At 36.5% G+C, this 18,665-nt stretch overlaps 1 protein-coding gene across 1 annotated transcript in view; it reads right to left on the minus strand.

Moving 5' to 3' along the window:
- Positions 1 to 399: 399 nt before the first annotated feature.
- The window catches only part of CDYL2 (chromodomain Y like 2), a 58,597-nt gene continuing 40,331 nt past the window's right edge, over positions 400 to 18,665 (minus strand). Inside the window, exons 4-7 of the mRNA XM_071756656.1 lie at positions 12,674 to 12,846; positions 7,967 to 8,177; positions 7,119 to 7,262; positions 400 to 4,917 (exon numbers count right to left, since the gene is read on the minus strand). Of these exons, the coding sequence (XP_071612757.1) occupies positions 4,759 to 4,917; positions 7,119 to 7,262; positions 7,967 to 8,177; positions 12,674 to 12,846 (687 nt within the window). The 3' untranslated portion in view covers positions 400 to 4,758. The remainder of the gene's footprint in view (positions 4,918 to 7,118; positions 7,263 to 7,966; positions 8,178 to 12,673; positions 12,847 to 18,665) is intronic.

An 18,665-nucleotide genomic window follows, 5' to 3' on the forward strand; every position in this document is an offset into this window, starting at 1 on the left:
TTCTGTATGCAGTAGTTGGTTCTGGGCAGAATGCTGAAGTTGATGTGCAGACACCAAATAGTGGAAGTGATAATGGTGAAGATGGTGTCCATTTGAAGACAGCTCGCAGTGGATTTCTTGGGTTTGATCATGAAATTATAAATGGGATGGATCATAACAAATGATTCCAGAGTGTTCTTATTTAACTGTCTTCAGTGTCTTTTAGCGTCCTGGTTTTTGCCACTTGGGAAAAAAAAGGGTTGTAAGTTCAATTTCTCTTTTAAAAAGCCTGCTTTATGCCTGTTTTTTTTTTAAGGCAGGAGTCCTTGAATAGCTTTATCATACATAATACAAGGCTCTGTGGCTACTACTCATCACATTCCTTCTGGTTATGCAAAACTGCAAATCACTGCATTGAAATGAAGTTTCAATGTTTTTATTCAAAGCAGCTTCTCACAATGTATAAATACTGCATATTAACACACATGAAAAATACAACTTCTAAGGCACCCAGAAATGTGTCCATACACTAGTTACAGGACCATCAACAAATAAGTTGTGTACAATTTGATCTAGACAGTCAATATTTGATATATCAGAAGATACAAGTCCCTCAGTACTGTACCAGTTTCAGAAAATATTTACAACACTGTGATATAGGGGTGCCTGTACCCTTATAATATTATAATATGTACTCATCATTACAAATATTAGAAACTGTTTTAGTCTGTTCCATGGCATTCAGATAAAATAACTTAAGGGCCTAATTTGCCAAGATCTACAATTAATTATTTGTGCAAGTTCTGAAAATAAATTTACATTGACATAATTTGTGAATTTTTGGTTCTTTGCTTCATCTCAGAGGTTTGGTAATAAGCCTTACCAATAGACATTCATCCTAGCTGAACATCACTCCTTTCCCAATAGGTCTGTGGATACATCTTTTCCCCTTATACTTGACATGGATGAGAATATGCAGTGTTTGTAGCAGAAAGAGACTACTGGATCTTCAGTACAAATGTCAAAGCAGTTCACTGGTGAAGGAACTAATGCTTTGTTAGAATAATGCAATTCTTTGGTCCTTTGTTTTTATGGAAGGCATAATATTTTTATTCACTAAAAATCGAAATCCTGTCTGTGAGGAAGCAAGCTAGTGAATGACTTTCAGTGTAGTATTTAAAGTAGCAGTAAAGAGATTTAATATGGCTTAAAACATACGGTTAATTGGGCAGACACAGATAACACATCCAGGATACTGAGTACCCAAATGTACTATGATTAAGATTGTCTATAAGTCTCTTATGTAAACTTCTTTAGTGTCTCCTAAAGAGTGCTGGCTTTAGCCAGATTTGACTTTTATAGACCCAGCCACACAAAGCCTGAGATTAAACTACTGTGGCTGGGAGCACAAATGCACAGTTTATATATAACAAAGCCCATGCTGACAAGTCTACCTATGTTGTTCAAAAGAAACAACCCGTATTACCCTTTTCACAAGAAAAACTTAAGGCCCTGTACTCTGTTTTGCTAACTTTCTTACAGCGATTATGTGGGGAAGTCCTTAGTGCTACATAAGCAATTATGTAGCTTTAAAGATTTCTTGTACCTAATGGTAAGGCTTATTCACAAATGCAATACATTTATAAATTACATTTAAAACTGTAAAGGCTGGCAAAATAATAATAATAATAATAATAAAAAAAATAAAAATAAAACAAACCCCAACCAAAATTGTCTGTTTCTCCCTAACATTAAAAGAGCATTTTATTCTAATGAAAAACTATTGGCACAAAACCATTATATTATAGATTAAAAGAACAGTTAATAGTAGTGAAAAAGATTGCCTAAAACGCATACCCTAACCTACCACAGAAATATAAAAGTTTATATTCTGAAAATATATACTGTATTAAAGTTTGTAAGCTTATTCATTTAAACAGAAATGTACTGAAATAGTAAACTAAGCAACACTTATCTACAGCAAAAATATACATGCAGGACAACACAAAATAAATTGCTTACCTTTAATATCTACAAATGCAAAACTGTAGATTTTTAAAGATTGTACAAAACAATTTACACAAGAATAAAATAACATACTTAACAACAAATTGCATTTATAATCTTAAATACTGTGAATATTAGTAAAGGTACCCAGACTAATATGTACAGTACATCTAGATAGCTGAATACCTAGTAAGGACAGAAACAGAAGAGAAAATTGATTCTGATCTTTAAATACTGGAAAAGAAGCTTTTGACATTGTTATTACTCTTTTCTTGAAGGGAAAATAGATTCCATGAAAACTAGACCATAATTGTATAGATATGAACAATTAAAAATGTTAACTATGGTTAGCGCTTGCTTTAATGGAAAAATAAGTATAGAAAATGTATTACAACCATTCCTTTGTCATAAAAAATGCTAAGATACAGATATCTGAAAATTCAGATGAAATGGTGCAGTTTCAGGTCTAACAACTCATGGTTCTTCTCTGTTCAAAGATTTCATATGGAAAGCACACCTTCACATTGCTGAGCAATTCTTCTATATTTATCTACAAAACCCAAGCATAGTATTGAAATAAACTTCCCAATATCTTATTAACACATGACTAGGAGTTATGGCTCTCTGGACGGGAATAAAGGAAAGAAAGGAAATTGAGGAATCATGATACTTTCCATTGCTTTTCTTTTTTTCTTTTTCTTTTATTTTTCTCCTTTTTCTTTTCTGAAGTCATCTGCTGGAGGCCTGATTGTGCAAACATGTATGCACGTGAGTGGTCATTTGAGTAATCCCTCTGATTTTAATGGGATTGCCATCCAGGTGACTCTCGTGTGCACACTGGCATAGTAGGGGGTCCTGTGGCCTCAATCCAACCAGGTCTTTGTGAGTGAGCAGGTTGTGGAAATAAGCAGATATTAATATAAAACAAATGGTGCATCTATGACTTCAAATAGATACTGAAAGAATTCTGTTTCAGACATTTAAAATCAAGTTACTTGTTTTGATAAGTTTGAATGAAGAATTTCCACGAGAACTTCTGACTTTAAGGTAGTGATTTCCTTAAAATTTAGTGGTACAATTAGGCCATAAACCCAGGACTTTTAAGTATTTATGGAAAAAGAAATGTTATATTAATGTGTTGAAGTTTACTCTAATGACCTGTTCTTTAACTTTACAAAGGCTTTGCTGAAACTCTTCATGGAAACACTGGGAGGGAGAAACCTCATTTGCAGAGGTTTGAGCTATAACCTGTTCACTGACCTCAAGGATGGAGAACAAGTGCACAAATTACAAAGCAAATAAATGTGCAAAGCTTCTGCTTCAAGAGGTTTTAATTTGGGCATGCTAAATTGGTGGGTGAAGTCACAGAGCATGCTTGTGTCATTTCCATATTAATTGCCTTACTAGGAAGTAAGGAGAACAATCCAGTGTTCAGGAGTCAGTCAGTGTCACTGAAAAGCACTAGGATCACATTCTAAAAGAGCATATTGGATTTTTGTTGTTTATTGTGGACTGCTTTTATGGATAGCCATAAGTTCTTGTAACAGATGGTGGGGTGGCCAGATGTGGAGAGCTGGGAAAAGCACAACAAAACTTCTCCCTCCACTTAGTTCAATACCTAGCACCTTGTATAAACTGTTGGCCGACACCCAAAGGCCTCCAGAGCAGAAATTATCACACACCTGAGGAATCAGGCAACTACACTAAGGCTCATAAGGATTTGCTTTTAGACTTCAGACCACAAGGGGATGTTTAAACCTGAAAAACAGTACGATGCCACATAACGGCACCACTCACCCTGTTACTGACATCTGGCTAACAGGAATATAGTAAACTTAAATAAAGCATCTTGTTGGCAAGCCCTTCAGTGCTCCTCAAGAAGGCAGAAAGTGAAGAGAGACTTAGGGGGATTCACTGTTTCAGAATCCACTTTTTTTTTTTTTCCCTTAACCCTGGCAAATGAATCTATTTCATATTTTTTTTTTGTACAATTTTGCACAGAGGAGCATGCACGTGGCTGTTTCTTTTACTGCCCACAGCATTCAGTGTTTTCTATATATTCTTTATTTTTCTACAGCATTTGCTGCTAAAAACATACTTGCATTCTCATGTGATGCCACTAGTTCAGCCAAGGGAAGTATGAAAATAAGATCTGTGATCAATAAAAAGCTGAATATGAACATAAAATAAATAAGTTAAATAAATTCAACAAAGAAAAAAATTCTAGTAGTTTTTGTAAAACTAACTTTACATATTATACATATAAATTATCAGATTTTCTTTCCATTACAATGTTAGAACAAAAAAAAAAAATCATTAAAATATTTCTAAAGTATGTTTTTTGGGTCTACAAAATATTGCGCTGACCCAGTTTTTAGATTGAGCCCTCTCTATCAGCCCAGATGTGTTGTGACAGCAAGAATAAGTTAAGAAAGACAGACAAAATAAATCATTACAGATGGTGTGCCTTATTGGGCCTCAGTGGTGCTTCTCAGCACATGGAATGTATACTTTTATCTGGATGAGCACGTGAAAGATGCAGCCCTCTGTAGAATTATGTGCACTGAACAAGCCTGCCTATGCCTCGGTTACACAAAATCAAACCAGCTACAAGCAGCTGTGTAGCTCACAAGGAAATCGACACAACCATATGGATTAGGATACACTGTCACAAATTCCTCAAGGATGCATTGCCTCTTGCTTTTTCAAACACAGGTAATGTTTGACTCTGTTCATAAGCGTAGCATTTTCTCTTCAAGTTAGGCCAAGACATCAGACTTCATAAATTTTGTCTTGCAAGTAACTGAATAATGAATCCAGTCCTTTGGAAGAACTCCACAGCTGTTTCAACATTTGACACTCTTTCTCATTCACATCTTCAAGTCCGGATTTCAGGAAGCTCCGCACGAGACATTTGGACTCTTCCAACACCTAAAGCCAAAATACTGCTCAGTATTTTATTTCAAAACATTATTATGGATAATGGCACGAACGGCGTTTTTTAAACTTCTGACTCTGTTTTACAATCTAACTACCAACTTTGGACACAGAAACTAGATTTGATTTACAGCCCTACCTCCTGATAGTCAGCACTTTTAATATTTAAGCACTTCTGATGTTTAGGTGTTAGTGCCAACGTTTTTAAAAGGAATGAGGGATTCTGAAGATCTGCCATGATGCACTAGGAGCTGAACTCTGTTTGATCCTGTGATCCCTTGAAATGAAAATGTGTGAGAGGTGGTACACTGGCTAGTTGTTTTCTAGAAAGCAGTCTTTAAGGTTATAGAGGTTGGAAACCCAAATGTGGATGCTCTTTTTAAAAATCTATCCTCATGCATAATTTCCCTATCAAAACAGAAATTAACAGGAAAGGGGCTTTACTGCAAATATCTTTTAAAGTTTGTTTACTTACACATTTGTGAAAGTGAAATATTTTATGAAAGAAGGGTGTTAAGCAAAATAAGCACGTTCTGACTGTTCTGGAGTTAGATTTGCTCAGTGTACACAAGTAGTCATGACAAATCACCTAAGGTTTTTGCAATGGGAAGTCCAATCAAGCCTTCAGTAATTACTGCAAGTTCTTAAAGGCATGAACAGCAGCTCCATGATTGCTTGCGTAGTCCTGCTTGTTTTTCTCAGGTTAATTTTTAGAAGCATTGAGCTTGCCTTCTTTAAAATTATTTTTTAAATATGTAACACCAATATGTGTCTCTCAAGGAACCCAAATAGTCAAGCAAACCACTTCCTAATTCATAGAGTATTTTGGGGGGCAGAACACTTAATGTAAACTACTACAGTGTTTATGGCAAGGGAGATGAAGTCTCCACTCAGCTTTGTCAACACCACACATTAAGCTGACTTCCTATCTGTTTCTTTTTCTTTTGCTATTGCAAAATAGTGTTTCTCTTTAAGTCAAGTAAATGGTCAATTGCAAACTGTGGGGCCTGTGTGTTTTTTTGGGTTTATTTGTGAACAAGTATCCACAGAACTTGGATGAGCTCATCATGTTAATTGTTTTTGTGATTTCAGCCTGCTTTGCATTTAGGATCTTGGAGAGTAAATGTAGTCTTTGATGGTTTTAACACTCATCTTTGGCCACAAGTTAGCACCGGTCTTCCTAACAGATCTCAGAAGAAAATTTCATTGGCAGCCAGCAACAGTGAAGGAAGAATTCACAGTAGGGCCCAGAGGTTTTCCCAGCTCATATAATACATGTTATATCAGCATGATCAAATCAGCTTATGCTACATTTCCAGAGAGTTTCATTCTTAATGTCTTTTGTGAGATCTAATCTACACTTCATTTAATTAAAAATCTCCCGTGTCTCTACCTTCTCTTTTACAATGGATCTTTTAAATGAAACTGAGGGATGTTACAACAATTTCAGACATGGGTAGTACAGCAGAAACTGCAAAAATCTGCACTTTAGCTAGTGCGGTTTTATTGCAGCCAGTATCATTTTCTTCACTGCATTTTTTCTAAACAAGGATGTGCCCAGAATAGGAGTAGATCTGCCTGAAGGGAAAAAACATAGGAAGTAAAAATAGGAAAGGATTTTATTTCAACTTTTATGTACATAAAAGGAAAGTTATAATCCACTGTGACCAGACTGTGTTCGAATCCCTCTGTGTCTGGATCTCACCTCTCCTTCACACAGAGGTTGGCTGGCACTATCCTACCCTACTGGTGCACTGTGTAGAACATTTTACAGAATCAGGAACTATGCAGGTGCAGAAAAGAACGCAGACTCAGCTGAAATATAGTAGGGTAGGACAATGTGAAAGGCAAATATTTTTTCTTACTGGCCCTACATAGACTTTCCAGTGCTGTTGTATAGTTTCAGACACTTCCACTTTCATGAAGGAAAGTAGAAAATTCTAAAATTCCCTTTCAAAATCTGGGGCAAGGAGGTTCCACTCATACTGAATGAAAGCAAAGATGGGAAAGGAATCAATCCCCTTTACCACTGAAAAATGGGAAACTCCATGAGCTCACTGATCCCTATCCAGATTTTCTGTTGTCAGATCTCTTCCACAGGTATGGTTGTGGAAACTGAGGACCCAACTTTCTGATGCGAACACACCTTACCTCTGTGAAATGTAAATTAACCACAAGAGAGTTTGATTCCTTACCACTGCACTGCAGGATGCCATCTCCTTCACTCGTAGCATTACTTCTTGGCTAAATGTTGTTGGCCAAAATACTTGTGACACAAGTCCTCTGCTGCAGGCTTCCTGTGCTGTCAGCTTTCTCCCACAGAACAACATTTCATTTGCCTGTGAAACCAAAAGATTAATTGTGATCTTGAGCTGTAAGTTCTTTAAAATTTTTTCCATGCTTGCTTGCTATTTTCAAGATTCTATTTACAAATGGTCTCCTGTATCTTTCCATACTGCAAAATACTTAAAAAGGAGTTTCAGTAGCTATTTAAGGATTGTGCAGGTGGCCAGAGCACAGCATGGGTTTCATTTAAGAGAAATGTGCTGGCATGTGTAATGAATCTGTATTGCTGATTTTACAGGAGTAACTGTCAGTGATACAGTGAAACTGTGCCAAGAGTCATGGAACCCAGTATGAAATGCTTTGTGGGGAAAATTCTGCTTTATTAACTGGCAAAAACTAAGCAACCTTACTGGAATTATTATGGATCTTTGTTAGAGAGAAGTATCTTTCTTGTTGATTTACAGTCCCACCACAATACAGACAAGTATTCTGCAATATTATTCTGCTAATGCATTTCTTCCCTTTTCTACCACGGTCTTTACAATCTTTGTTTTCCAAAAATTGTTGAATCTTTCTTGTGTACCGTGTGTGTAATATATTGAATTCTGAGGTCATTTTGTGATAAGAAATTGGTAGGGATTAGATGAACTTTCCAGAGTCCATTCCCATTCATGACAATTAAGAGAAACAATTTTTTCTTTTTTATTTTAAAGAGAGAAAGAAAGGTTCCTCAGCAATTTGAGGTGGAAAACCTTACCAGTGCAACACCCAGAATTTGTGGGAATGTGTATGATGAGCAGCCAGCTGGAGTGAGTCGGATTGTTGCATATGGTGTCTGAAACCAGGCCTTCTCACTTGCCCAAACGATATCACAGAGGGGTAAAATAGAAGCTCCTAACCCAAGAGCAGGGCCGTTGATAGCAACCACAATTGGCTTCTTAAATTGAATAAAAGCTTTTACAAAATCCCTAAAATAAAAAATAGAAGAAAGATCTTGAATACAGAAGTAGCACTGAGCTATAATGTACTTAATCTGAAAATAAACTACAACCACAGATGAACACAATAAATACCATGGCCCAATTTTGTGGGGGCGGATTTGAAAGATACTTTCTAGCTTGGACATGGAAAATTTTACTCATATTTATCTATTTAATCTCTCTGAGTACCTGGGATATTAAATAGTTTTGTGTATGTTGTTTATAAACTGACTCCTGTGCTTCTTGCAGAATGGTTTGGTTAGGTTTTGTTTTACTTCTGGAACAGTAACTCATGAGTTTGTGCACACAGTGCTCCTCAGCTTGGAGCTGGTATGGGTCCTAGTATGGATCTGGTGATCTGGTTTGGCAAAGTTGAGGAACATCTTATAGTGTGAAAGAGAGGAAACTTAGAGGTGGATTACTGAATTTTTTTTTTGTCAAAAAGATCCTGTGTCAAAGGTTACTCCAAGTCCCATCAGTGGATTGGGAGACAGTAAATGGTTATGGCTCACCAGAGGAAAGATCAAGACCCACAAAGGGGAGTCAGAGAGAGAGAGAAGTGTTTGAACAGGGGGAGAATTAGGAGAGTGATCTGTTGGGTCTTCGTTGCAAATGTCTTTAGCAAAGACATAAGAAAATAAATGCCCTTGCCTGCCTACGAGAGTAAATGTGAAGTGATGGAAAATAAAGGGAAAGTAAATGTAATTGGATTCATCTGGATGAATGAACTAGAACATGTTAAACTCTGTGCAATGAGGAGATATTTTACATAAGTTACCTACCTGCAATTGTGAAAAGACATCTGTTGAATAGAGCTGCCTATACACCAATTAGGAAAAAGCATGAGTGTAATTGTGGGCAAATTACGGGCACCAGCAGCTCAGTGCACAGCAGGTATATGGAGACAAATGAGATGCTCAATTGCTTTAGAAAAGAGACCTGTATCAATCAAATTAAAAACAAAAGAGGAGATTCTGTTCTGCACTGGATATTTATTAGATCCAGAGACCATCTTTGCTGACAGATTCTAGGAAAGAACAGTTTGTCAAATATGCCCTTTGATGAGTTGTAGCTCTCCCACTGAGGTCAACAAGTCCTAGATTTCTGTGTCTGAGAACAGGAGATGTGCCTTGCAGGTTCCAGTGCTGATTTCGTGAACAATGGAAAACATACTGAAGAGAAGTGTTTTAATGGACTGAAGTGTAAGGGCATTGGCTACTTGTGCAGTGAATGAGTTCTGGTTTTCAGGCCATCTAGTAAAGAGCTGATTTTTCACCATGGGAAAATAAGAGACTCATGGGAATTGGTGCACCTCTGTTCATAGAGTCAGTAATAAAACAGAAGATCAGGACTGAGAGAAAGAGAGTGAGATAAACAACATCATATTTGTTAGTTGAAAACCATTTCTCTCTAGAAGACAGCAGGGTTAAGGAGAGCTGTGGTTCATTTCTGTTTGCAGAAGCAAAGCTGTTCCCTTTTATTCTTTGGTTGCTTATGGTTGAGTAATGACTGTGGATCACTGCACCTGATTAATTCCAGAATTTTGAGAATCTTAGTAAATAAGCAAGGAAGACTTCCAAGTAGGACTACAGATGGGAGCAAGGATGTGATGAATGATAGGTAAAAAGAACAAATCATGGATAAGTGGTGGCAGCAGATCTGAGGATCATATGGAGGCAGAAGAAAATGGTGTTGTGGAGAAAAGCAGGAGGTATGTGGTGATAAACAGGACTGGAATAAGGAGAAGGAATTGGGGATCTGGAGAGGAAATGGTTAAAAGATGGGGAGAAAGAACAAAGCAAAACACAGTGGAGGGGAAGGTTTGAAGGAAATGTGAAATCTTCATATGAGTGAGCAAGGAAGGGAGGACCTGGAAATGGGGAGAGAGCAGATCAGAACAGTGAGAAGACACAATGAGTCTCTGTCATGAGGAAAGGATGGGGAGCACAGAGGATGGTACATGCCTGCAGTCGGTCTACAGAAGCTGCAGTGTCCAGCACTCCACTTGTGTTCCCTGCTCAGTGCTATTTCTTTCAGTGAGTCATCTTTGTACCCAGAACCTGGCATGTTTCCACGTTTCCAAATCCTAACTTCACATATGTAGTTTCTGGGCTAGAAGCTCCTTGTTTTAATTCAAAGCAGGCTTTGAAAAGGACTTAATATCATAACTGTTGTCCAGTAGAGCCAGAAGCTCAAAGATAGGAAACAGTGTCACATGCAGGAGGCTTTTGGTTTTGCTGGAGTATCTGGAAAGCTGATCACTGAATACACTTTGGGATGCTCAGAGACCTCTGCCTTGGTGCAGGTCAGGGCTCCTCAGTACATTAAAGGCTGTAAAGAAATTGAGCAAATCAAGTTGTCCTTCTTTGTTTTCTTCTGAGCACATCCAGAAGTTTTTGTATCGGGTCACACAACGATTCCTGGCTGATGATGTGACAAGGGAATGCCTTCTGGGAATGCCTTCCAGTGAGTTCTGGGAATGCCTTCCAGTGAGACTTTTGACTGTAGAGCTCTGTAGGCCACAAACAGACATTTGCAGTGCAGTTTGTTCCTCTGCTCCAGGACTGCAATGTCAGACACACATCTGGATGATGGCAGCTGAGGGTGATGGGTCTGTGCTCAGCACCTGGAGAAAAGTTACAGTGCCTCACATCTGGGAGTTGCAAACCCCAAAGGCAATGGATGAAGACAGGGGCCAAATGAATAAATCATTCATGGGAGATGAAACTTGTTGGGTGTTTAAGCTCCAGCATCAACTTGTGATCAGTGGGTGAGATCCATACTTCAGGCAATGGAAACACATGGTAGTCAAGATTCTGATCTGATTTTGATACAAGCCTAACTTGATTTACTGCAGTGGAGGCAGAGATCTATCTGTGAGTTTTAGGACATCCTAACCACTGAAAAAGTGAAGTGTACATTTTTTTCTACACTTATTACAGTGTATTTTCCATGAGTTGAGTCTTTTGTTCCAAGAAAGCACAGAGAGTACAAAATGGAAAACGTAGTGTATTGTTTCCAGAAGTACAATAAAAATCTATTTCCAGTGGGCCTGAAGCTGACATTCCTGACAAGGAGCAATGCATTGTACCAGTATTTCAAGAATGTTCTGTGAGTCCAAGGATGGAAAAAATGAGTATCATAGTCTGCTTACACTAATTTAAATGTTGACTTGATAAGCATACCTGTATATTAAATGTGTGTAGATAAATGCATACCTATATAACAACACCTATCTACAAATATTTACATGAATAATATTATATCTGTATCTTCTAATGGAATGTAAGTGTGCCTTTGATTTCGAACAAGAATAGTGGTTTTCTTCCTCATGTTTTTTTTTGGTTTCACATTATTAAAAATTCCTCACATTAAAAACAATTTCTAGGATGTGTTCTTCAAAGGGACTTTCTTTTTTTTTTTTTTAAATATTCCTGATATCCAAGCATAGCTAGATTCTTAAAAACAGAACATAATTTATTATATTTAAAAAGTACATTTAAAAATCTTTCAAAATAATTGCTACTTTGAGATCTTCAGGAGTACTAAAAAGAGATCTAAACTGATCTGCAGTAGCTATAACCAAGATAATTGGTGGTTAATGCATGCCATTTACTAAGCCTCACTTGTGTATACTAATATATTAAAAATATAGTTGTTGTAAAACAGATTGTTTAATATTCTTTCATACAATTGTTGCATAAAGTTTTAAATCTCTCAGAATATTATTTACTTGTAAGAAGTGGAGAAAAAAAAAGAGACCAAACTCTCTTCTGGTGTAGACTGGTGAATTGGTTTTAGTGGAGTAATGTCCATTTATACTGGAAGATCTGCCAAACATGTATAAAGAATACCTTGTGGATAATAAAAATTTTTGGTGATGTACTGTGCAGATTGATTTGTAGACAGCATGTTATAAACCCTGGATTTCTATTAAGGAAATGTGATATATATAAGGAAAGTAACATTTTAGTTATGAAAATAAAGCTACATTTACATATAGATTAAGTAATTTAAGTTTAAGAAAATAAGTGGAGACCCTTGTAATAAGGTTCTGAAATACAGTGGCAGACTGCTATTTCAACAGAATATGAGTAAGCCATGGATTTGTACTGAAATTCATTAAAATTATGAACATTAATACAAGTAAAATATCTGCCTTTCAGGAACCACTTAGAACATGAAGCAATAGCTAATTTGGAAAAACAACAACAAAGTTGTATTTGAATTTGGAGGAATTCTTTGAAATATTAAATACAGAGAAGTGGAATAAAATAAATCCCTACGGATATTAGCACTGGAATAAACGTGCTCTCTTTTCTCTTAAGTAAAGGTCCAGGTTTCTTCTTACTATGCAAATTTTTAGGATTATAATTAGACTGTAATCAACACTTCAATACACAACATTTTTTGGACCTGATAAATATCTTTATAATCACACACTGCATTTCATAATTTAGATATCATAGGTAAGCTTGGGTCACCTTATAGCTTCTGCAATCCTAGTGCTTTCCTTTCTTCTGTCATTGGATAACCTGCCAATTAAATATGAGTAATCTAGGCCACTACAGAATACACTTCCCACTGCGCTGAGAAGTAAGAGTTTACTGTCATCAGCTGATGCATTGCACAATGCTCTCCGAACTTCCTTCATGATCTGTGGATAAAGAAAAGCAAACAATTCGACATGCAAGCCGTTGCAATATCATTGCCCTACTTTTACAAACCCTATTAATTTTTTGAGACTTAAATTTGGGGCACTATTAATACTTACGTCAATTATAAATATTTATATAATTTTAATAGACTCAGAATGATCACGCTGTGAGTTTACAAAATATTTTACATTTGGAAGTGCTTCGTAGATGTCTTCTGATTCAAAGAGATTTTAGGACTTGGCTGTTCACTTATTCTGTGGGGAATTCTGGCTAGCTTATGCTACTGGATTGCAATTTAATAATTTTCAAATATCACTTTTTAATTTTCACTGTGTATATTCAGTGTACATAACTGTATCCTCAGCAACAAGGTTATCACAACAATAGTCTTATTAACCTCAAAGGTTTGTAAGCAAAATCTACCAATCCCAATTTTCAGTTCTTCAAGTACTTTGGTTTGTATGACTTGAACCAGAGTAAGGCAGGACAAGAGGACATAACATACATCAACATGACAAATATTCATTTTTTGTGGTCAGTGCTATTGTTAAAGTCTGCAAAAGTTAGAGCAAAAAAGCCACTTGAAAGAGAGACATTTTTACACTCTGATTTACAACTGGATCAAGCGATTAATTGCACCACAAATCAAACCTAATAAAAATCTGGATAGAATTGAGCTGCTAGTATTGTAAAAAAACGGCCTTTCATCTGAGCAGAATTGGTTTTCCTAATGATTTTTAAAAGGAAATATTATTTCAAAAACTTCTGATGAGTAACTTCTTGTTTGGTCACAATTCAGAGTATTTTGTAATTATCCTCAGCCATTGCAGTTTCCGCTCTTCTCTGCAGTGATTTGTTCCTGCTGAAGCAGGGTCATAATTTCATGTATTATGACACTTCCTGTGCTTAAACTTCCTGATGTGTCCAAGTACTTCTTGTATGTGGGGTTCTGTCAAGTCAAATGTTTCTCTTCTGCACTGGAAGATCTGCTGTTAGTATAAATTTAAGTAAAAGACAGCAAAATGTGGTTGGGGGGTTAAATACGGTTTCCGCATGAGAGAAAAACAGGATTTTTTTTCACTATATTCTCTTTCCAAAACTTCTGTAGATCTCTGAAGTACCCTGAAATGTCCCTAAACACAGAAGTTTTGTTTATACCATTCTAGGTAGCCTTTATTTTGAAATACTGTGGCTTGTGAGACCAAGCTTGAACTTGTGTGTTCAAATCATGCAATGCAATGCTACCTGCTTGCTTTCCATGTGTTTGCATAAAAATGATTGTTTCTGGCTGCTGAGACTGGGACATGAGAAAGCAGGGAGGGAATTTGTAGGTGCTTCACTTTTACAAGTGTACTTCAGAATGCCTGTAATAACGAGTAGGTGACAGTGGGTAGAAGTGAAGTAATTAAAAGCAGCAGAATTTGGAAGTGTATTTAAATTCTAGTACAGGCACAAAAATGTCATCAGCTGTTTTACAAGTACTTTTTATTCTCAGAGTCTCGGAGGCTGTCTCAGCCCTCAGTTGTTAAAAGCACAGCAAAACCACACACTTGGTAAAGGGGAAACAAAGGAAATAACAATCCCAAAACCTCTGTTCAAAGTTGAAGAAGAAACTTTAGAAGGTGGTAAATGTTGAGTAAAAAAATACAGTATTTTTGATTTTCCTATCTCCATGTGAATCCAAGATTGTTGTCTTAGTTTAATTTAAATGTTCTCAAAATCTGCTCTTCTTTAGGAAGGATGTATAAATAATATTACAGTCAAATATATTTAGATCCAATAAAGAGTGTTGCTTTAAATATGATGCCAGGAGATGATACTCCATTCAGGATGTTTTTATACTGTTCCCCTCCATCCAGTGACATTTGCATACGTACCATCTCTTGGATGCTATCACTGTAATCCTACAAACACTTCATCACAAACATATCTCTTTTTCATCATTGATTTGGATGGTTAGAGCCATCTAAAATTATTCCAAACTTGTGAGCAGAGGTTATAGCACTTGTAGGAAAAAGCCAGTAATTTGTGCTATCACTGTTTTTTAAATGTTTTGAAAAGGGGGATATTAAAGGTCTGTTATTACAAATGGATTTTTCAGATACTGTTGAAAATGGGAGGGCTTTGTCAGTATTTTGGATAGTATTTTTGAGCAGGGATGGAAATTTGATTCCACTGCTCCACAAGTTTCTAGCAAAAGAAAACAGTATCAGGAGCCCAGAAACCATCATGTGTTGGTGTTTTCAGTCTCCAAAAAGTATTTTTTTTAAATATCAGTAAGTTTGTCATTAACTTCAAAAGGTGTTTGGAGGCTCCCTGCAATTCCCCAATGCCAGCAAAGTCAGTTCTAACTCCCTCGTTTTACTCCATGATTCCTTTGCTGGTGCAGTCCAAAATTCACCTGATCACTCAGCCTAGTTACAGCCAACCTGCTGTCCTGTCCACTGCTGATTCCAAAAAAAGCTTTGGCATCCTGGCTGTCCTCATGGATCCCTTGGGTACCAGGGTTTCTCTACAGATGTTTATAGGACTATGGGAGAGCCACTGACAATAAAATAAAGGGTTACAGGGCTGTGTATTGTAAAGTGAATCTGATTCTAGTTCAGAACTCCTGTCTGATTTTAAGTGCAAATTTCCATTTAATGCAGTAGTGGATTCAGTTTGCCAACATGGAGACCTGGTGTGTTTCTTTGTCAGATTCTGTATTCTTTTTGTCTCTTCTGTGTCCTTAAAACTTCCCTCATTTTGGTATGACTATCACATTTGTCCAATTAAATTTTACTTTCTCTAGCGGACCAGATCTAATATTACTGTTTGCAGCAGTATTTTCCAGTTCCATGGTTTTTTAAAATTAGCTTTTAAAATGTTTGGGTTTTTGTTTTTTAGTTAATTTTCAGTTGTGGGGAGAATATTTTTCTTTGGATGCTAAAATTTCTGAGGGAGTATGCACAGAACAGTATGATCCAGTTCCTTCACTTATGCAAATCTATCGAATTACAAATTTAGACCAGGGTTAATGCTTCACTTACTGTTTTATTGAAAACCAAATATATAATAAAATTATCACTTGCTCAGAAGTTGCTTGTATTTTTAATCCTGCCAAGAAAATAAGTTGGTTAGTTCCTAAATAGGGAACCTTATGTTGCAAAATAAACATTAAATGTTTAAAAACTTCCTTACACTTCTAAGAGGTTATTTTAATGCCTGTTACAGGACACAGGAAATTTTAAAAGGCATTTGGTGCCCTTTGCTTTCAATATTGCTCACATTCTGGAGAAATCAGGAAGCTGGGCATTTTTCACTGTAATTATATGAAGTATCTTGAACAGAAGTCTCTTGTTCATATAAACAGAAATACTAGTTTAAAATGTTAACTACTCTGCATCTCTAAGGATTCATTGTAGATACTCTTAAAGATAAATATCCTGTAAATATGACAGTAAACCAAAATTTTAAAGTCATTCAGTTGTTCTTAGAACCTCCTCCACAATTGTACCTTTTTACCTAAATACCCTTCTGCTACTGACTCTCTGCAAACAGATTATGAGTTCTGTTTGATACATAAAGGACTTAGGAACCTACCAGGCTGGCTTCAGGCAGAACTACTGGCCAAAAAACCCAATGTGTCTTTGTATGAGAATAAAAATACAGATAATCCATGCAGACAGCATGGAACTAAATGATCCTTAAGGTCCCTTCCAACCCAAACCATTCTATGGTTTGGTGATAACAGTAAACTTGTACCTGCCTTTTTTTTCCCTTATTTATTTATTTATTTATTTATTATAGTCAGGAGAAGTTTTAAGTAAGGTAAAAGTGAAGGCAAACCAATACTGTAATTCTCATGGCTAGAAGTTTGAAACCTGATTCTTGGTATTAAAAGTGTATTTGGTGTTACTGTCAGCCATTAGCTGTTTGGGGTATACTTCGCTCCTAATTCAAAATATTAAATGCTAGTTGGATAAAGTAAAAAAAAAAATATGGGTGGATACATTTAATCTTCACCTTGAAACAGAATTTGGGTCCTTGAAAGGTGCTAAGTTAAAACAGCAACTTCATCACTGGTGAAATGACTTCTGAAGCAGCAAAAGACCCATGAGAGAAAATGCCCCTATGGAATTTATGAAGAAGTATTTTACTTATCTATTTTAAAAATTAATTTTAAAATTAGCAAGCCTAAACCACCAAAATAAAAAAGCTGTGTTGTTTCATGCTAGTGGTGTGGAAGTTTTGTAAGAATTTCTAATGTCCTGTGAATATTCTGTAGAAAAGTCTCAGTTACTAGAGTGGCCCAACTAGAGTTGCAGCTTCAGTCAGTGCAAATGCTGCTGGAAGGAGCATCAGCACATTTCATGCTGAAATTACCTGCACAAACCTACAGGTGTGATGTGGTTTCCAAAAACATAGGATGAATGTTTTTGGTATGTTTCTGCTATATGCATTTTTTTTCCATAAAGGAGTTATTCGTTGTTTTAATTAAATTGGCACAGATAGCAGAGGCCAATAGTTGAAGATTAAGATAAAGCACAAAGAGCAGGGTTGTTTAGGGGTGAGTGATTTTGTATGAACTTAATTTTATAATGATTGTGAGTAGTGCACACCTTTCCTTTTTTTCCTAACATAGATGGCTGAGAAAAATCAGAGCACTATTTTACCCACACCAAGTAGACCTGCTCTGAGTAAATAAATCATTTACTATTTGGCAAACATAGTGTACTGAATGTCTAATAAAGCTTGAAGTTAGCATTTCTTTTGACAAAATGAAATGCAATTTTTTTCATTTTGTAGGAATTTTCTGTTCATACTTTCTATTCATTGGTGATTAAAGGCATCAAAACTAAAAATGTTGTAAATGGCCATAAAATACTATTACTTTGTCTCATGGTTATGAGTGCAAACTGCAGGGACAAGGCATTCAACATATTCCTCCCTTCAGTTCTTTGGAGTTTCCAACTCCTCCGTGGAGTTTTCTTGGATTCCAGGAAGGATATGGAATTGCCAATATCAGAGGTGCTGGATTTTGTGGGGTGAATGATCACGGGCTGCAGCCTGGACTGAGGCCAAAGTTGTTTAATGTTTGCCAGCAAGCAGCCTTCAGAGGGCAAGAGGTTTCAATTGCTCTCAGCCTGGATGAGTTTTAAACAGACAATCTCAATGTGGGGAACTCATTACCTTGATTAATTCCTGACCATCCAGAACATAGTCAGTAATGTAGTTTTCTAAAATGTGTTTCCTGGTTTTTGAGTGAGCTTCAATAAAGGTTCTAGAAATAGGCCATGCTGGTGATGCAAGAAGAGGACTATTATATGCTTATCATTTATTCTTCCACAGAGGTGAGTTCCTGGCATATGGAAAATTTTCAGAGGATGAAATGGATTGGTTTGGCAGACCTGAAAAGCCTGAATTAGTTCCCTGGTTACAGCATTTGAATACTGCTGATGTGGAACAGCACAGCCAGCAACATACAGGTATGTCTGTTCAGCCTGAACATAGTCCTTGATTTCATACTTTTTCAGGCTCTTGTGCTCTTCCTTTAAATTACCTTCAGTGTCAATTAATGCTAATTAATATGTGGATGGAATGATGGACTTGATGCAATCTAATGTATTTTAAGGGACTAGTATTAAAAGCAGGTGCTGGGTGTTCTGTGTTAATTACAAATACAGTCCTTTTAAATATTATATAGTTTAAAAAGTAGGAGTCCTAAGTGTACGTCCCAACAGTTTTAACTATTTTGTATCATTCTGTGTGTTAGGGTACATGTGTTGGTGTCCATTGGGAAGGGCACTCAAATTAAGGGCCCATCAGACCTTCTGGT

Source organism: Heliangelus exortis, chromosome 13 (assembly GCF_036169615.1).
Source record: "Heliangelus exortis chromosome 13, bHelExo1.hap1, whole genome shotgun sequence".
Taxonomy (NCBI): domain Eukaryota; kingdom Metazoa; phylum Chordata; class Aves; order Apodiformes; family Trochilidae; genus Heliangelus; species Heliangelus exortis.